At 38.0% G+C, this 22,087-nt stretch overlaps 1 protein-coding gene across 1 annotated transcript in view; it reads left to right on the forward strand.

Annotated features, from left to right (window-relative positions):
* GRID2 (glutamate ionotropic receptor delta type subunit 2) overlaps nt 1–22,087 on the forward strand; it is a 1,483,303-nt gene that overhangs the window by 1,450,890 nt on the left and 10,326 nt on the right. The window contains exon 15 of the mRNA XM_077476559.1: nt 12,316–12,556. Coding sequence (XP_077332685.1) covers nt 12,316–12,556 — 241 coding nt within the window. The remainder of the gene's footprint in view (nt 1–12,315; nt 12,557–22,087) is intronic.

The following is a 22,087-nucleotide window of genomic DNA, read 5'->3' on the forward strand; positions in this document are numbered from 1 at the left end:
ACAGAACATGAAAATTTAATTATTTTAGTAAATATAAACTGCTATATACCTTTTCTATCAGCAGTTATAGCAGTCCTGTGATTTCTATCAGTGTCTGTTTTTTACTGTTTTTACTGTTATGGGTTTAGTAACACTTTAAAGTTAGACTTCACCCTTACAGGAAAGTTCCACTTTAACACCTCCTCCCTCCCACCCCTCCTCTCCCACTTTTGGAGGTTTGTTTTTGTTTTGTTAGTTTTGGGGGGGCAGGTACCTAGTTTTAGCAGGTAGGCACTCCCACCACCCATAACATTCTGGGACACGTCACAGGTCCCATTCATACAGCATTGTGACAAGGAGTCAATGAGTCACAGCCAACTTCCCTTAGTAAATATGATAGTTCTGGGGACCAGCATGAGATGATATGAGATTAAAGTCAAACCTATAGCCCTTTTTAGCAACACTAGATGATGAGTTTATGTCCCTGGGTGCCCTGCAGACATTGCCAGTCATCACCTGTTATGTAAATTAGTAATAAAGAAAGTTGGAAAAGCCTACATGAGTGCAATTGATTTTCCCGGACTGGGAGGTGTTCCTCTACAAAGCATAAACAGGAATACTTGGCTGACCTCTTAAGGTGTTAGCCACGCAATGTCTGAGGACAGCACAATCTTTACTGCATCTCAATTGTACTCCATTGTCTATGAATACCATAAGCTGAAAAGAAGTATTAGAGGCTTGCAAGATAACTATTAAAAAAAACTTGCTTGCTTTCTTATGACATGTGATTGTGCTTTAATATGCAGAGCCATGCTTATCTATGCTCTGCTTATTGAGAACAATAGGCAGTATTACCAAAACTTTGAAAGGTAATTTCTGCCCCAACTATGGTATTGCAAGATTATCTCATCAGCACTATAGGGAGTGTGCAAATACAGCAAATTTTGAATAACTGCCATCTATTGTCTTAAAAAACGAATTTGCCTTGCATTTCTAATCAGTTTAACACTGTTGAGTTTAAGACTATGTATGGTTTAGCTCAACAGATTTATCAGATCGCTGTGTGGACACACTGCAGCCATGTACAGTTAACATTCTGGTTATTGGTGATCTTGTTATTGCTCCAGAATGACACAGTGACAGACAGTGATGGTCTTGGAATTGTCATAATCATTATCATTATCGAACTTGTCTACCTTAACCTTCTAAACCACGGATCTGGACAGTAGGTAATGAAACTTCATTCAACACAGTACTTATGCCTCACAGCCAGCAGAAATAATGATTATAGTGACCACACTAAGTAAGTTTCCCGAAGATAAAGAACTGAGACCTAGAAGAACTAAACAATAAAAGGCCCTTGTTAAACTGCCTATAGAGATGAGTTGACAGACATTTGATTCAAGCATGTCCAGTGATCTCATGTCTGTGTGTCAGAGTAAGCTTGTTGGCCAAGTGCTATCAACTGATCTGGTAGCTTCTGCCAGTACCTCCCTACTACTACCTTCATGGGTATAAACAGGAAAATTTGATCAAGATGAACTTTTCTTTTAAATTGCCATTAAGATGAAATTGAGATAAAATGTTTCCAAAGTTTGGGTAAACATCTAAAAATCTGAAGTCTTCAAGGCTTGATTGGATATTTTCATAGTTTACCAAGCAAATAGCTTCTAATCAAAGATTTGGTGTACAAATGATAAATGATACATGATTACAGCTTATATGGTGGGAAATGGATATTGTAAACATAGATCAATACAAAAGTAGCTGAAAACATTGGTACAGAGTACAAGAATTGGCAAATTAATAAATATGTATATGTTTTGTTTATAATAAAAGGTATGTGGTGTTCAGTTGACAGAAACCTCTATTATTTTCATAGTAATGACGTCTTTGTTAAAGGACAGTTTTAGAAAAAAACTATTTCTATGACCCCAGATGAACAAGAAATATAATCAAATATGTATATTGTAAAATAATTGATTCCTGTCCTAGGAATAACCAGAACAAATAGTGAGTGTGAGCGTCCTTACAAGAGAGCTAGCAAAAAACAATCTCCACTAGGTAAAAAAAAAATTGGAAATCTACATTACAGAGTATCTAAATCCAAAAACAAAAATGAAATATATAGCAGCTTACCGTCCTTAAATGTGATGGTTGCATTTGCTTTAGTTTTTTAAGCTTTAGGCATTTTTTTTCCCTTTATTTTCAGCTGGTGATCTGGCCAGTAACACACATCCTATCTTAATGTGGTTCTACTTTAAGGGGACCCCAAATGGCCTACAAGTATAACAATAGAATGTATGAGCATTTTACAAAACGGTACAGTTTGACTGCATAAGTTATTCTCTGAAAAAAGGTGAATATATACTTTAAACGGTTGCCAACCGTATTCTGTAGATATAGGGCAGCAAGGCAGCTCTCCTGCACAGGATCACGTGACTAGTACAGGATCCTGAACTCCCGGGGTGTGGGGCACATGTGTGCACCACCAGCGGCCCACTCCTGCTGTGATTAGACACAGCAGGAGCTTATTGGCGGGTACGGCATACTTGATATCCGCTGACACCCATCGATGCTTCATTACACAGGCAGAACAGCGGTCTGACTATGTCAGGGATATGCAATTAGCGGACCTCCAGCTGTTGCAAAACTACAAGTCCCATCATGCCCCTGCCTCTGGGTGCCATGCTTGTGGCTGTCAGAGTCTCGCTATGCCTCATGAGAATAGTAGTTCTGCAACAACTGGAGGTCCACTAATTGCATATCCCTGGACTATGTAAACAAGGCAGATCGCCATTCTGTCAGTACAGAAGACATGGATCCTGTGTTTATGCTAAGCGAGGGCACCGATCCATGCCTTCTCCTAGTACAAGCACCTTCCCACCACCGTAGTAAAGTACTGGTCAGGAACACATTTAACCCTTTGATCACCCTTGATGTTAACCCCTTCCCAGCCAGTGTCATTAGTACAGTGACAGTGCATTTTTTTGCACTGATCACTGTATTAGTGTCACTGGTCCCCAAAAAGGGTCAAAAGTGTCAGTGTCCCAACTGTCTGCCGCAATATCACAGTGCAGCTGATCGCCGTCATTACTAGTAAAAATAAATAAATAAATAAAAATATCCCATAGTTTGTAGATGCCGTAACTTTTAGGCAAAGCAAACAATATAAGCTTATTGGGAATTTTTATTAACAAAAACATGTAGCAGAATACATAATGGCCTGAATTGATGAAGAAATTAGATTTTTTACAATCTTTTATTGGATATGTTTTAGAGCAGAATGTAAAAAAAAAAAAAAAAATTCAAAATTGTCGGTCTTTTTTTGTTTATAGAGCAAAAAATAAAAACCGCAGAAGTGATCAAACACCACAAAAGGACATACATTTTGTTTAGGTACAGTGTTGCATGACCATGCAATTGTCAGTAACTCAGTGATGTATAGCAAAAAATGGCCTGGTCATGAAGGGGGTAAACCTTCCGGAACTCTAACCATAACAACCATAACAACTTGATAAAAATAATGTTCTTTAGCAAGAAACATACTTTCCACACTAATATTTCTGCTACCAAAATGAGCGCGTGCTGTAATTTCCTCCAGCATTGTTCCTGTTTCTTCTTGCTGGAGGCGGCCATTTTGCTGAAGCCCAGAGCCCCTGAACAGCATTAAATCTTTAGGCTGTCACCAGATCAGCTTCTACAAATTCAGCACAGTGTCTAAAAATATAGAGTAACTGAGCATGTGCAGAATAGGGTGTGACAGTGTATTACTACATTTTATACAGTATAGGCACTTATTTATTAATGTTTTACATAACTATAGCTGCAAAAGGGGCAGTCTGAAGTAGTTTGTCTTGAAACTCTAACTGCCACTTTTGCTGGACAGTTTGATCTGTCGAAGGAAATTGAAAAATAACAGATTTAATGGCTGACACAACAGCTGAAAATAAAGTAAAAAAAAGCCTTAAAAAATGAAATCTCATGCAGCCACCACATTTAGAGACTCTTAAGCTGCAATGTATTACATTTAACCTTTTGAGTTTATATATATATATATATATATATATATATATATATATATATATATATATATATATATATATATATATATATATATGTTTATATAAATATAAGTTTATATATGCTTTAAGTATGTGTTAGGTACAAAGTTATAAGATTTAATAACATCCCATTATATTACTTCCACAGCTACCTCATATTCCTATTTATCATGTGGTAACAGGACTGATGTGAAATCTTTTATGTCAGTTGAAAATAGCTGCAGAATTTGTTAGTATTATACATAGTAAGTGAATAAAATAAATACTAGAAAACCATTTCACTGCCTGCCTGCTCACTTGTTACAGTGGAGAGGCTAGGACATAAACTTATTCTATCACTTACAGGGATTTAACTTAGTAACCTCTGTATTGGCATATGTTACCAGGAGGCATGATCTGTCAGCTTCTATGCGTATAACATGAGACATTATAGCCAACAGGGCTCAGCTGCTGAGGCTATCAGAGCTCAATCAAAGGCAGTTTATTTTTGGGAATAAATATACAGCATATAGCCTTTGGGGAGGACGCTGAACACAGAGATACTTTTCTTTGCACTTAAAGTGGATAAAAAATGAAGTTCTTTAGCAAGGAACATGCATTCCATATTAATAATTATACTACCAAAATGAGTGTGTGCCGTAAATTGCCTCCAGCATTGCTCTTGTTTCTTCCTGATGGAGGCTGCCATTTTGCTGAAGCCAAAAAGCCCCAGAAGTACAGATTTCAATAAGCAGTTATGTTCCTGGAATTTTGGAAATGCAAACTTTCACATTTTATTGTGTGCTCAACCAAACTGTCAAACCATCAAATGGCTGGTGTCCCAACTGATCACATGCGCAGCTCCATTGCAGTTGCAGATCAAAGTGAAGCAGCTTTCTTGGCTGAAAAGGATAGGAGGGTATAATTCCACTTCAAGGCTGTCAGCAGATCGGCCTTTATTAATTCGTAAGTGCCTAAAAATGGCTAAAAATTCAGAGCAACTGAGCATGTGCAGAGCAGGGTGAGGCAGTATATTACCGGATTTTAAACAGTATAGACATAGTTATATACATAGTTATACCTGCAGAAGAGGCCAGCATGAAGTGATCTAGCAGGACTTCCTTTTCTGACTAAAGTTCCAATTTAAAAGCTATTCACAGTCAAAGCATATCTAAACCCCAAAATCAAACTGTAATATATTTCAGTTTATCAATCCTTAGGCCTCTTTCACACTACCGATCAGTCATCGGATCGGGTGATGGTGGACAATGCAGTCCGTCATCATCTGATCTCCCATAAGGGAAAGTGGCACTCTAACAGGTCTGTTCCTGCGCAGTGTGCAGAGGCAGAGGCCGACCTGTCATCTTCCTGCTCAGCGGGGATCAATGGAGCGACCCCCCGCTGAGCAAGTGGATATCCATGAAAGGACCCTAAGATGTGTGGCTGCATTCATTTTTTTTTTAGATTTTTCCTTAATTTTCACCTGGGGAAAAATACAGTCACAGCCTGTAACACATTTTCTGGGAAGCCACATGACAGGTGCATATCATTGCAATTATTTACAGCAAGGCCAATTCTTGCTTTCATCCAGAGTACCTCTATAGGGTTACGGTGGGGAAGGCACCACCAACACCCAAACAACTATTTTTACATACCTGTTACTTCTATACAAAGCCAAAGTGACACCAGATTGTATCCAAAAAACCTCTAATCTTGTTCCCAGTGCACTACATTGTGGCCTCATCATACACACTGGTACCCCAGCTGTTGCTGAGCAATATAAAGGCAGCTTGCAGGGAAAATTAAATTGTTTTGGCTTTATAAATGCAATTATTGCTGCAACAGATTCTAGACGTGGTACAGATCTGCCACTTTACAGGTAGACTAAGGGGACCCCCAGGCATTATAATGGAAGTATTTTTTTCATTTTTATGCTTCCACTTTAAGAATCAAAACAAAAATCAAAAAAAAACCACGGCTCATTTAAAAATTACGTTTTTCACAAACTTTTTTTTATTGATACATGTCCCCCAGGGCAGGACCCAGACCCCTATAACCATTGTATGCCCAATTACTTAGTCATAGTCATAGTTAGTAAGGTTGAATAAAGACACCAGTATATCCAGTTCAACCTGAGTGAGTGTATACAATTATCCTTATCCCTGTACATTGCACACTCACATTGGTCCCTACCCTCAAGGAGCCCACAATCTAAGGTCCCCATTCATATACTAGGGCCAATTTTGGACAGAAGACAATTGGCATACCTGCATGTCTTTGGAGTGTGGGAGGAAGCCGGAGTACCCGGAGGAAACCCACGCAAGCACAGGGAGAACATGCAAACTCCAGGCAGTTAGTGTCATGGTTGGCATTTGAACCAGCGACCCTTCTTACTGCTAGGTGAGAGTGCTAACCACTACACCTACTACCTACTTGCATATAAGCCTTCAAAATGGGCACTTTTCAATTTTGATGTTCGGGTCCCATTGACTTTAATAGGGTTCGTTATTCGGGTCCAAACTTTTTGCGGTGTTCAAAAGTTCTGATGCAAACCGAACAGGGGTCCATTCGGCCCATCCCAAATTGTAAACAATCACCTTGTAAAAAGCCACTGCTGTGTAATAAGTAGGGAGAGTCCCAGATGGCTGAAGGACTTGTGGACATCACTGGGTCTGGATGGGCTCGCTAAGTATTAGGAGAGCTGCTGCACACAGAAGGCTTTTTATCTTAACACATTGAATGCATTAAGATAAAAAGACTTCTACCTTTACAACCCGTTTAAGCTTCAACATAAAAACCTGGAAGCTTATTGGTTTCTATGCAGAGCTGCATTCGATTTTAGCACATCAACCCCTATATACAATATAGTGACATACTTCTTTGATATTAGCGCTGACCTTTATACTGCATATATAAATCCAATTGGCTTACTTAGTAAGGCAACTCAAAGGACAATGATGACATACAAGCTACAATAACCTGAAGCAAGCAAATTACATTTCTGATTTTCTTGTAGTGAATGATTTCTTGCCATGTATGATGCTAGTTACTTTTTTAATTTTCCCATACATTTCAAATATAATAAAATAACTCAATCTCTGTTGAGGAAGAGGATCAGCCAATCAGAGCTCTAACCCTCCCATTCAGTGGAGATTATGTGATCAATCATTTATATTTGGGGATGCATAAGCAATACTTAGGGAATGTACAGCAGCATTTTCTCCTGGAAAGATAAATATTTTAGCCCTTCTATTCCTCTTCTACTTACATACCCGGTTGCTAATACTGCTTTATGTTAACATTTGGGTACAGGTTCACTGTTTATTGTACTGAGAATGACGCAGTTATCATCAACTACTGCAACAGCTACAATTTTATATCACAATGTGAAAAAATGTCAAGCTTTAACAAGTTCCCTGTCTTCTCCAAACATCGTATTTTTCCTCTACTGTAAAATAAACTTCTATAAAGAGGGAATCATAGTAAGCGTCTGAGCGGTACACAATCACCGTTCTACTTACAACTTCTCCAAGAGTTAACCAAGTAGCAAAGTGCTGCAGATTGAGAAATGGGCAGTATCTCTTTGTTTTTAGATTGTATGGGTTATAAAAACCCAATAGGAATGCAAGCGTTCACGTGAACAATTTTCCCATACAAGTCTAGCATACCACACTCTAGAATGCACTGAACAATGGATTTTCACAGCATTATTGTGACATAGATAATTGCCTGAATTTAAAATAAAACATTAAATAGTATGGAGTAAAGTGCATGTTTTCAGCCTGGTAGATAAATAATTGCCAAAGCCTTTTCATATCCGAAGAGCAGGCAGCTTGACACTTTTAGTATGCTTAGGTTGCCATCTTGTGGACAAACAGCAAACAACACAACTGCATGTATATGTGTACAGCAGCAAAACAGATATGTTTTTTTGTAAATTAGGACCTGCGAAAATCATTTAATAAATCTACATATAACTTTAAAGCCCAAATCTGGCTAATGCTTTTCATTTTGTTTTGTAGTAGGAAACTGTTAGAGCCTCTGTCAAGTATTTAACAGTGTCTGTGTCCTTACTGGACAGATTTCCCCTTTTCTTTTTTTTTCTTTTTTTTAAAGATACTGTAGGATATAATAGGAAATCATCCCAAAAGGGATACAAAGGTAAATACATTACAGACAAAAATATTTTTTAGTCATGTGACATAGAGACAATTCTGCAAATGTGCGACAATGTTTTTACTGCATCACAAAGACAGAAAGTGAAAATTCTCCCCAACGTCAAAGCAGAAAAAAAAAAAACCTGCTCAAAATGTTAACTCTTCCCCTTCTGTCCAAAACTAAAGAGAAACATGTTGGCCAGTTTTTTAAGTATTTTCTTGCATCGAGTGAGCAAACTTTGTGTCTACCTAACAGAAGAAAAACCTTGAAAGTTGGATTTTTAAGGCAATTTAAACAAAAAATATATATAGAAAATATAATTTTATTAATACACCATATATAAAATTCTTATGGAAGGAACCATAAGAAAGCTTTGTGTCTACCCTTGAAATTAAATAATTCGTACTCACAGCACATGAGAGTTTAAAGAATGCATAATTTGGCTTGTAATCGTTATTTTGATAAGCATCTTTGTTTCCCTAATTCAAACCTGTTTAACTTTAACCCCCCTGGCGGTATTCCTGAGTCTGGCTCGGGGTGAAAATTTTGTACCATTAGTGGTAACCCCGAGCCAGACTCAGGATCGCATCGCTGGATCCAGGATGAGTTTACTTACCTTGTCCCCTGGATCCAGCGATGTCCCCCCCTGCTGTATGAGCTAGCCGTGCTCCGCTCGATCTATCACATCGCCAGGCTCCATTCTCTGCGAACGCTGCGAGTGCGACGCACGGGGATGGAGAACGGCGCCAAATTCAAAAAGTAAAACACACAGTATATATACAGTATAATGTAATCTTACAGATTACATTGCTGTATGTAATTATTTCACATCCCCTTTGTCCCTAGTGGTCTGCCCAGTGCCCTGCATGTAGTTTTATATTATAAAAACTGTTCTTTATGCCTGGAAATTGGAGATTGTCCATAGGAACCAAAACTGTTCCTTTAAATCAAAAATGGTTTTAGACCAGCTAGTGATAATAAATTGGAATCACTCACAGAATTGAGTGATAGCAATGTGTGGGGAGATCCGTCATCAAATACTGAAAAGTAATGACAGTGACAATTCTACAACTGAGCAAATTTCAGTGTTTTTGATTTGATTACATTATTGAATATTTTTTATTATTGTTATATTATTATTTGTTATAAGTATTTATAGTTATTTATTATATTATAATTTATGATTTCATTTTTCAAACTTTATCATACCCGGGATGTTTACTAGACTCTGGTTTGGACAGATTTAAGTGAGTTATTCCTAAGAATTACAGGCCTACAATATAAAATACCAAATTTTCATGCAAAATAATTGTACTGCTTTCAGCACCTAAAATCTGAAATAATCGTACCGCCAGGGAGGTTAAGGAGCAGGAGAAATGATTACACACACACGTGTTATAAGCATAGTAATACAATAAACTTTTTTATTATTATTATTATTTAACAAAAAGGGTTGCTATACTGAATTTGTATTATTGGCTATGCTATTTGGCCAATTTAGAGGAGAATAGTGCTGGGAGAGTTACTTTTAGAAGCCCAACCACCCAAAAGTGGTGTTTCAGTTGTAGGTGGAGTTTTGTGTGATGAGCCACCCATTGACTTCTTATGTTTCTCAGGCCGCGTACACACGCGGGGACTGTTCGCTCAACTTTGTCCGCTGAACAGTGTTTCGGCGGACAGTCCGCTCGTGTGTGGGCTTTCAGCGGACAGTTTCAGCGGACAGTCTGCTGAACAAAGTTTTTCGGAAATTCCGAAAAACTGTCCGCTGAAACTTTGTTTCAGCGAACAGTCCCCTCGTGTGTAGGCTTGTTCGTCAAACTAAGTTCCGCGCATGCTCAGAAAGGATTTACACGCCGAAGTTTGCATTGCAGTGTATAGGACGTTGTTTTCTAGTCCCGTCGTACGTGCCGTTCACGTCATCGCGCACGGTTTCAGCGGACTGTTCGTTCGTCGTGTGTGGGCAAGTCCGTCCATGCTAATTTTGAGCGGACTGTCCGCTGAAACTGTTTGATGGACAAAGTTGAGCGAACAGTCCCCGCGTGTGTACGCGGCCTCATGAATTATAGAAGAAGATATTTCTGACATAATTGGTAATGGTAGGTTATCCTCGCGCTATAGTGGTAGAATTTGAGCAGGCTGGTGTGGTTTTTTTACTTAATATTCCTGACATAGTTACAGATTTGGTTCTTGCCTGCTTTGAAGTGGTTATCCTCATCTTGAGCTGTTCTTTCTTCTCTGTTGCAAACGGAGGAGGCACAAATTACCTTATACAATAATTGTAAACAATTTTCTCATACAAGCCTAACTTACACATTCGAGAAAGCATTTAACAATACATTTTCACAGCATAATCAAGGCTATTGCAACATAGATAATTGGGAAACTAAGTAAAGATGTTGATGCCCAAATCTCCAAAGAAAATAAGATGCTATCAGTAGATTTAATGTTCCACCATGGGCCAATTTTTGATTGGAGTGATCATTTGAAAGAGATAATGCACATGTCAAAATGTTACCATTATTCAACTTTTTATTACCATCTACTGTATGTCCCTATTACGGAGGGGAAGGGGGTAAGGGCAAAAAATAAACACATGTTCAGCGAGGGATGGTTTTAGAACAGCTAGCAATGTTTTTATTGCTGTGTCTTCCTGTCCAAGTGACAACCACTCCCTCCATTACCCAGAAGACTGTCATATGAACATTAAATGAGGAAGAAATGTCTACAGTGTAACAGACATCATTTGGGCTGGAGTTAGGCTTTAATATAAGTTTTATTAATAAATTGGTGATCTAAAATGCAAAGAAGAGTGCCAGACGCCATCTTTTAACATTTGTGTGTACAGACTTATTATAAGTCAAGTTGCAGTTGCCTATGCCCATTCCTTTACCAATGGCAATTTCCAGGCTACCAAAATGGTAGGCTCAAGGAGGTAGGCTCAAGAACCTTAGGTTGTGTTCCACAGCCTAAGGTTCTGTATATATGGTTGGGCATACGCAGAAGGCAAAGCTGAAAAGGGTATTGAGCAGAAGAGCCCAACTCATGGCAGAACCTAGCAAAACATAGATTTTTCAGTGCATGTATGACAATAAGAACATTGCCTGTGACATTTGCCCAATTTGATGATGCAGTATATATTTATTCATTCAGTCATTTATTCGGGAAAGTGATAGGCAGGCTGTGTCTTCCCTTCTTTACACAGATTGTGAGTAGTTATGGACCTCAGCATAACAAAACTTGAATATAGATACTGGTCACCTGTAATGCATGGATGGATGGCACTGCACATTGTGACAGCACTTCAGCTTTGGGAGCTGTTTCAGAAGAACTTTACCCTTTCTTAGTCTTGTCCCAAGATTCTCTATACATGCCTATGGGAAGCTTGTAAATTCACAAACATACTGTATCATATACCCTCTCGTGCCGCCCCTTATGAATTTGATGAGCTCTCACTTTATTTGACACTGGAAGCATAGAAAAGCCATTTAAGAGTTGTCAATAGCATCCCTACATTTTATAGCAACACAACCCATAGGTGCTTAAAAAATAAACTTACATTGTATTAAGAATCAAAAAATTACAAAGTAAGAATATGAACAGTCATGTAGGTACGATATTGGTCCATTCTGCAACATGGTGTTTTTGCAGTGCGGTTGATTATTTACAAAAGGCAGAGATACAATGTTGCCAGATGGTGCCATAATGACAGCAGGGTTGCCTGTATTGCTTACTTTTTAGATACATATTTATACATAAAAAAATTGCCATGCTGCAAGACTTATTTCCCTTATCTGCTGCCAACTTCTAAAACATTGTAGTGACACTGCTCCACAAAGCTCCCTTCTGTCTGGTGCAGCTCTCAAGTCCTTGCAATGACTGAGTATATCTATCTCAAGGCCAGCCTGTGTTTGTCAACTGTCAGGGCCAGTCATTATCCAACATTACAGAGTTCATATTATGCTATGTAAAATCTGTCAGTTTTATCGGCTGTAGCAGAGCCACCACTCGCATTGTAAATCTGTCTTAGTGGCAGAGCAATCATGGTGAGCTGGGCAATGTGTTAATTCTGCTTGTGAATTTTCTATTTTTTTTTAGATAATTTGATCATATATTTTTCATATTTTCTTTCTACCAGGATCCTGGAACTTCAACAGAATGGGGACATGGACCTATTAAAGCATAAATGGTGGCCACATAATGGACACTGTGACCTTTATTCATCAGTAGAACCTAAACAAAAAGGAAGTGCCCTGGACATTAAAAGCTTTGCTGGGGTGTTCTGTATATTGGCAGCTGGTGTTGTCCTGTCGTGTGTCATAGCAATGGTGGAGACCTGGTGGAGCAAAAAAAAAGGATCCAGAGTACCTTCCAAAGAGGTAACTATTTACACTGATGCAATGTAGAATAAATTTGTTCACTGATCAAGAGGAATGCTAATACGATTTTTGATTTAAGCAAGAACTCCGATGGTGTTATTGTTCTTGACATGGGTACCACACCTGTCATAAATGTTTGCTGTATCCTCACTTAACCTGTAATGTACATTTTTAAAACAACAGCTTGAAAAGCAGCATAAACTAGTATCCAACTGCAAAGTAGGTCAGATGAATCAAATATTTAAAAATGTGATGAATTACCCAAAGCTTATTTCACATGCAGCCAGGAGAATCGAGTACATTTGGTTTCTACAATAATCCACAGTAGTTGTTAGCTGTGCTGCCAAAATCCTATCTGGAGCCAAAAAGGAAGAAGTAAACAGATGCTTGAAATTATGACAGCCATATAGTAGCAAAGCATGCTCTCAGCATTATAATATGCTCCATTTCTCCCTTCTTACATAATAAAGTGATTCATGTGTGATCAGAAAAATTTGGATATGAAATTGTCAATGAAAAAGTGTTTAAATGTCATGTAAAGTGTCATCTCAATGCTCAAAGACAGTATGATCACAATAGAACCCCCTGGATTTAGATCTTGTTAATTCTATAAAGGGTGCCTGTCAAGACTGAAAATTATAGTTGTCTTTGATGACTTGATCTTTCTTGCTTCAGAAGCACATCAAAATTTCAACAAGTCTAAAACCCTAAAACAAATCTTTATGTGCACACAAAACTCAAAGGGATTATTTACTAAAGGCAAATATGATGTTTACTTTGCAGGGAAATAGTCAATCATCTGCTGGTAAAAATAAAAGAAACATTATTTTTGCTTGCATGTGATTGGGCTTTGTTCACCTAAATTCCAGCTCCCCTATCTACAAATATAGCATTAATGTATAATTCTACACAGGCTTATCTCCCTCTCTTCATGGATGTTTAAAAACCCAGCTTGGTCATTGCTTCTGCCTTACAGACTTTAGGTCATGACACAAGAAGGAGTTGACCAGCTGATCTCATTAGCACACACCCTGCATCATCTACCCTCAGCTGGTCAACTCCTTCCTGTGTCATGACCTAAAGTCTGTTCAGGAAGTAAAGCAGAAGTAAAGGAGCAGTGTTTTAAACAGCCATAAGACAATGAGGTAAGTATGCATAGAATAAATGGAAAGCTGTTTTATTTTTGCAAAATAAGTAAATTGAATTCTATTTTGGTACATAGGGGGGCTTTTTTTTTTAAAGGTGAACAAAGATTAACTTAGCATAAGGGAAAATTCACTTGCAACATGCATGTGGGTGGGGCCTACTTGCCCTGCATGAGGGGGTAGCTTTCACGCAGAGCACTCTCATCAATGCCCAGTACAAGGAGGAGACTGTAGTCATGTGAAAAATCTAACATTAAGACTTAGAGATAAGCCTTTACACTGTGTGCAGTAAAAGTGCAGAATTCACCTGACAAAGGGCTGTCCCGTGTCACTACCTACTTTAACTTGATATATGTTGCATTAGGAGGGATGTGCTGAGCCTGAGCCCAGTCCAGTGTGCCTCTGGTACTTCACTTACAGTAACAGAATGGGGTTCCACTGTGCATATAGCGCAGACCTCCTGCATGCACTAATTAACTCCTTCCTTGCGGTACCTTGTGAGCAGCCATGGATCTCCATTACACGGGTTTGGCTCTGGTTGCTACTGGAAACCAGCCACTAAGGAGGGAAACAGAGCATCAACCGCCTTGCTACCGGAGGACCTGTCACCTTTACCAGGTACCACGCCTTACAAATGGTTGCTTTGTATCTTGAAGTAGTTCTTTGTTACTCATAACAGCTACATTCCTTTTACTTGTCTTGCCACTTTAACCCTTTTTATAGTGGTGTTTCTTCATACCCCTTTGTGCTTTACAAACTTTGGTAATTTGGATACACCAGAACCAACATGCACTTCTTTGAATAGCTTCTTCTTTGACCAGGCTTAGAACAGTTGATGCAACTTTACTGAAGAGACTTCAAAATTACAATCCATACCCTAATCCTAACTATAGCTGTGTGGCTGCCCAGGCATACCTCTGTGAGGTGGTAGTCCATGCTATTATTCTCCATGACTTGGATGTCCTCCAAAAACCTGGGGCTTCAAACAAACTGTAGGGTGCAGCAGTCCCATGACCATAAGTCGAGCCAGGAGCCCTGTGAAGTAGCTGGAGATTACATCTTTAGGCTTGTCTGTGTCTTCTTCCAATGCAACAGTTCTTTGTGCAGAGCCATTCTACCTTTTTTATTTACAGCATGGGGAGAGGGCAGAGCTCAAAAAGACAGACAGGTTTAATCCGTTCCCAGCCTGGACAGCCTGTCTCATTTGATAATAGAAAACATTCCCCTTGGAGGCAACTTGCCTACATGCATGGCCAGCCTATTTGTCTTTTAGTAAATCAACCTGCAAGATTGTAGAATTATCACTTAAAAGAGCTCTTTGCACTCTGAAAATAATGAAGCTGTATCCAACCAGAATACCATTTATAGCAGTATAATTGCTTTAATGAATTGAGCATACTGCTATTGATAACAAGAGCACCAATATATTGTAATAAGCATGCAGGATTGTCAGAAGTGCTCGTTATCACTTGTACTGACAAAAAGGGGAGCAATACTTTCACTGAGCATTGGCAAACGTTTATAATGCATTGTAGCAGTGTAGGAGCTGGAAACAAGAGGAACAGATCTTTTGCTGTCCATTGCTATTGCAAGCTCTTCCAATGAATGGGCACTGTTGGACTTCTGATATGTGATATGTGATTGCTTGATTTGTCTTACCATTGCTCTCTATTGTTCATAATTGTATTTAGTTTTTAAACGGTATGAAGAGTGTGATGAGCATACAATCAGCAGTGTTATTTTAAATTGAAAACCCATATTATTGACAGTATCTAATAAAAGAACAGCACAAGTGGCACAATAGAAAAAAAAAAACGGTCGTTTGTGCATTTCTGCGTGTAGTTTTTTTTTTCGTCATTTGTAATTTTTTTAAATCACATCCTCTAATACCAGATGTCCTTTCAGCCAAACGTAGGCCAACTGCATGGCATGAGACAAATTACATCATTATTAATATGGAATATGCTGCTCAGTTTTTTAATACTTAGAGTGTAGAATCGCTCAGGCTGCAGCTGCTATTCAATCTGGTGACACAAGTGCTGTACAATAAATAGATCCAGAACTTAAATGACACTAGCATTGTCTAGCGCTGATAATTCATGTGGAATCTCAGCTTCCAGAAACTGTTACAAGCATAAGTAGCTTATTTTGTAAATGCAAGAATAGCATGAAGCTTCCAATTCAGAATTTGTTGTATAAAATTTGAATTTAAACTTGGTAAAGGTGGTAGAAAAAAAACATCCAACTAAGATAAGTGAGATTATTTAATGCTCAGTACCTGAGACATTCAGAGCATACTTCATTACAATTTAGGAGGGACAAAGTAGCCAATGAGGAATCGGTTTTCGCCAATGCAGTAAAACAAAAACTTGCAAGAGATTGGGGTTGATTTACTAAAACTGGAGATTACAACATCTGGTGCAGATGTGCATGGTTTCCAATCAGTTTCTAACTTCACCTTGTTCAATCAAGCTTTAAAAAAAAACTGGAAGGTGATTGGTTTCTATGCAGAACAGCACCAGATTTTTCATTCTTCACTTTTAGCAAATCAAACCTATTGTATAATGCTTGAGGAAGGAACCTAACATGTTGTGAAAGTCTGCATATTTAATACAAGTTAGCCAATAAAGGGTATCACTTAACCACTTATAGACTGGAAGATTTTCCCCCTTAATGACCAGGCCATTTTTTTGCAATACAGCACTGTGTCGCTTCAACTGACAATTGCGCAGTTGTACAACACTGTAGCCAAACAAAATTGAAGTCCTCTTTTTTTCCCACAAATAGAGCTTTCTTTTGGTGGTATTCGATTACCTCTGCGGTTTTTATTTTTTTGCGATATAAACATAAAATAGCGACAACTTTGAAAAAAAAAACAATATTTCTTACTTTTTGCTATATAAATATCCCAAAAAAAGAAAAAAAAACTAATTTCTTAATCAGTTTAATCCAATATGTATTCTTCTACATATTTTTGGTAAAAAAAAAATTTCAATAAGCGGGTATTGATTGGTTTGCACAAAAGTTATAGCATCTACAATATAAGGGATAGATTTATAGCAATTTTATTCCTTTTTTTATTAGCAATGGCGATGATCTACGATTTTTTGTGAGACTGCAACATTCCAGCAGATCGATCGGACACATTTGATACTTTTTTGGGATCATTGACATTTATACAGTGATCAGTGCTATAAAAAATGCACTGATTACTGTGTAAATGTCACTGACAGGGAAGGGGTTAACACTAGGGGCCGCTCAAGGGGTTAAATGTGTTCCCTGGGAGGTGTTTCTAACTGTGGGGGGATGAGACTGATTGGAGGAAAGAGAGAGATCACTGTTCCTAATCACAAGGCACAGCAGATCTCTCTCTCCTCCCCTGTCAAAATGGGGATCTGTCTGTTTACATTGACAGATCCCCATTCTGACAATCTTTCCCGTGATTGAGGGTGGCCGGCGGATATTGTGGCCACCAGCCATGCTCATCGGGTCCCCCACCATGTAGCGGGTGTGTGTGCGCGCCTGCTTAAAGAAACCAACTTACACCTACAGCAATTTGTGGGAACCAGCCCGCCACAGTATAATGACTGCTGCTGGTTGGCAAGCGCTTAAACTGCTTTTTCCAATGTTGTAAAACTTAAATATCTTTTATTCATTGTGTTTTTTTAATGATTCAAAGTTCATAGGTGTTAACTAATTAAGGTTATTAACCTCCCTGGCGGTATGATTCAGTCTGGAATAAGGTGCTGAAAGCGGTACAATTATTTTGCATGGAAATCTGGCTTTTATTTTGTAGTCCTGTAATTCTTAGGAATAACTCTCTTAAATCTGTTCAAACCAGAGTCTAGCAGACATCCCGGGTATGATAAAGTTTATAATATAATAAAGAATAATAAAAACTATTCAATAATGTAATCAAATCCTAAAACACTAAAAAAGGGACACTTTTTGGTTGCTATGGACAATCTCCAAATTTCAGCCATAAAAAACAGTATTTAGAATATAAAAGTGCATGCAGGGCACTGCACAGACCACTAGGGACAAAGGGGGTGTGTAATTTTGTAATACAGCACTGTAATCTTACAGATTACAGTGCTGTGTGTGTTTTGTGTGTTTTTACTTTTTTGAATTTTCCGTCGTTCTCCGCTCCCGTGCGCCGTAACGTCGCAGGGAACGGAGCTCGGCGGCATTCGGCACTGTGAATCGAGCGGAGGACAGCTCGATCGCACAGCGCGGCGGACATCTCTGGATCCAGGGGACAAGGTAAGTAAGTCTTACTGTGTCCTCCCCTGCATCCGGCGAAGAGATCCCGAGTCTGGCTCGGGGTTACCGCTCCTACTAGTAAATTCCTACCTGAGCCAGACTCGGGATTACCCCCAGGGAGGTTAAAGGCTAAGTTCACAGTTTTTTTTCCTAAAATCCAGCTCCCCTATGTACCAATATACGATTAATGGGGCCTGAAAGTGAAATTGTTGCGTTTACACAAGAACAGTGAGGCTCCATTCACATCTGTGTGTTTCCAAATGCATGGCAAACCGCACAGAAAATGTTTGCTTTGCTATACATTTTAGAAACACGCTGCAAATATGCATCGTGGTTGTGTTGTAATTTCATGTTCAAGGCACCCTAAGTGCAGTAAACACACAAAAATGGTTGTAATACATCATGCTCCACTCCAAAAAAAGTTCTGGAGCTTCTCTGGAGTGATTGTTGTGTGTAGGGCAACTCATTCAAGTAAATGTTCTACCCTATGTGTGATGAGTGAAAATGCTCCAAACACCCAAAACAAATGCATGCAGGAACTTGAGTTTTTGCTACGTGAAGCCCGACAACTGAGTGTCTCCATCCACTCCCTCCTATGTACTTGTATAAAGATAGCCATAAACTATGCAATTTGATTGTGCAAACTCTGTACAATTTCCTCTACATTTACCAGAACTATCGTATAGGAGGACACACCTGAACAATCAATCAAACATGCCCTTGTACTACATAGCTTATGGGAGATCGAAAGGTGGTTGTACAATCAGATTGTATAGAAAGTTTTTTTTTTTTGTTTACTATATGCGCTAAATCTTTTCCATTTTATTTTATCTGTTGGTTAAATATTGCTCCCTAACTTACCTAATGTTGACTGTCTTTTTGTCTTGACCTGTCTTCACATTGTTGCCTACTCCTGGATGAAGTGTTATGATTAAGCGCTGTTATCTGCGTGAAACGCGTTAACAAATTTATCTCCTGGTGCTCACTGTGCTGTATATGATTTTATTTGTTGATCACTACAATAAAGGTTTTGGCATCCTTCTGGAGTGTGCAGCCATTCATCAATTTTTTCCATCTGCTAATTTTTAATTGTTAGGAACTAACCAAATGTATTTGTTTTAGGATGTGCTTGACTAGAGTCACAACATATTCTTGTTTTTAAAGTTTGCACCAGGCATGCAGATATGCAATTAGCGAACCTCCAGCTGTTGCAAAACTACAAGTCCCATCATGCCTTTGCCTCTGGGTGTGATGCTTGTGGCTGTCAGAGTCTTGCTTTGCCTCATGGGACTTGTAGTTCTGCAACAGCTGGAGGTCCGCTAATTGCATATGCCTGGTTTACACTTTGCACACCTAGAAGCTAATTAAGTGAGTGGCTATAATACAGTAGTATATTGACTCAAGGGATTAGTAACATGCAACAACCTCAATCTTAATTTCAACAGAATGCTTCAGCCAAAACTATATTGACTGCTGCTCTGGGTCATGCATGGGGTACCTGTTGATGAGCAGGAGATCTGGAATATGCAGGAATTGACTGTGTTTATACCCTTTTGCTGATATATGAGTGCTCAAAGAAGTTTGCAACTTTGAGACCCACATTCCAATGAACTATAGTTGTTAATAACGTAAAGTGAACTGTACTTTGCATGCTGGACAAGGCAACAGATTCTCCAAAGTGAAGAAAAAATGCCAAAAAACAAGTTTCTTTTAAGCATTTAGCACCCATAACTATTTCTCAGTATTTATAAATCTTTTGTCTAAACTCCAACTTAATCCCAGTTATAAAGTGCTTACACATTTTAATTATTTACATATTGTACGTAGAGTGGGCAATATAAATTGCACTGTTGGAGTGTCTGATATTTCATGCAAAATCTACCATAATTCAGAAATCTATATGTATTGTTTTTGTAGAAAATGTACTAACCGATTTAGAAAATACTTTTACAGGATTTAACTGACATGCTTGCTTGTTCATTCTTTAATTTACATTAAAAGAATATATCAGTTTTGTTTTGCTATAACACATTTCAAGCTGTCTTGTAGGACCATGTCCATTACTTTCATAATACATCTCACGTGACTCCATTCTATAGTAACACTTTTAGAGTTACTACCAAGTTGCAAAAAGTCAAGCTGCATTACATCACATGATATCCTATCAGTCAGTCTGTGATTTTAGTATAGGTTCAACTCTGAAAGCTTGATACCCCTCCTTTTTAAACAAAGGATCAGAGAATTGGCCTACCTCTTCAGACAGTAACAAGGATAATTTTGACTGCTGACCAAAGATGCTGGGTTTTATAGCTAGTTCACTAAGACGATATATATATATATATATATATATATACTGTATATTATATAAGCGGTCATAGATCTTTTAGAATTGATTCCATTTGCCAAAAATCCAGGAGATACAGCAGTTCAAGAAACAACTGAGCAGATAGATTTACATGAGGAGATTTTCAGATAATAACTGTATTGTATCCAAAGTCACACTAAACTGCAAATCGATTAGGCTTATTATAGGCTTACCTATAGGTACACGTTATGCATGGGAGTTTACTCCCACTTAAAATGATTGAGTCATTTTTTATTTTGCTGCGTTTTAAAAGGTAACACACCAGTTTGTAGTTATTAATAATTTTTTATATATGGGAAACCAGGGCTGCTCAGTAGGTCTATATTTTTTATTCAATTGGAAGACCTGATGTTAGGGCAATACGAATGTTACCAGGCAATAGTTTTCTAATTCCAATGTCCTTTAGGAAACAAAGGGTATCTTTTCTTTTGGAGACATAGGCATTAGAGATGGAAACAGACAGTTTCATAGGCACTTCTTAATGATAGGTCCTATATTGTGTTGAATCCTAGGCAAATATTTTTTGTACCCCATATTTTTAATGCCCCGCAGTAATTGAAATTAATAAATACACACAGAATGCCTGGTTAGAACTGACTTTAATTAGTGGTTTACTTTACATGACATAGATGTAATACATACATACATACATATGAGAGCTAAAAGAAATGATATATTTCACAACCCTTACACATACACAAAACAACATATTTTGCCTTTAATACTTTCAATAATCAACAACACAGCATAAAGATCTACAGAATATGTATTAAAATATTTCTGTAAAGTATCTATGGACTCTAGACTGACATCCCCGCTACTACATAATAGGATTTATTATTTACAGGCAGAAATCTGTGGCCAGGAATCTCTTCTGATAAGCTCAAGGCCTAACGGAGCAGTCATCGGCACAGCTGGAGGCCAAAGCTGATAGCCAGACTATTAAAAACAACCATCAACAGCAATTTTTTACTTCATAATTACAAACCAAAACTTACTAGGCATTCGCCACCAGCCTTCACTGTAAGTATCCTTTAAAAGGAAAGGTTTAACTTCAAGTGAAATGTAAAAGTCAACCATATACACACAGTAATTATTTTTACTAGAGTAATATTCATAGCAAATTTGTGTTATACAGTATGTTACTAGCTTTGCCCAAGTTAGATTTAATCCAATATAAAGCTGTGGCTTTCTAACTGTTGTGGAACTAAAGCATTATTATTATAGATTCAATGCATCCAGCAAACAACCATTCAATTCTCCTAAGTGGCCATATTTTTGTAACCTAGAGATACCCAAATGTAATGTTAGTAATTTTAATAAATAATAGTCCATTGACCAAAAATGCAAACAAGACTGGTGGCCTTTTTTTCCTGAGGATACATTTTCCAACATTTACTGCTGCACTCATGTTTATCTTAAGTATCAATTATTTATCTATTATTTATAAGTATCTTACATTCTAGTAAGAATGAAAATTCAGTTCTGCAACAGTTAAAAGGACGCAGAGCCCATTCCTCATTTACAGACCATCAAAGTGGTTAACAATTTAGGTAAGGGGACCTTCTAAAATTACTTTTTTGGTTATGTATCCAAATGAACCTTGCTGTTAGTAATACAATACAAGAGTTCAATAAGTATTATTAGTAATATAAATGTTGAAAAAAAAACATTTTGATTACATACAAATTCTCCCTTTCTTACAAGTCATCAAAAAAGCTTTAACAAGATGGTACAGAATCATGCGTATATAGAAAA

Source organism: Lithobates pipiens, unplaced genomic scaffold (genome assembly GCF_037356315.1).
Source record: "Lithobates pipiens isolate NorthernLeopardFrog02 unplaced genomic scaffold, aLitPip1_a1.2 Scaffold_13, whole genome shotgun sequence".
Taxonomy (NCBI): Eukaryota; Metazoa; Chordata; class Amphibia; order Anura; family Ranidae; genus Lithobates; species Lithobates pipiens.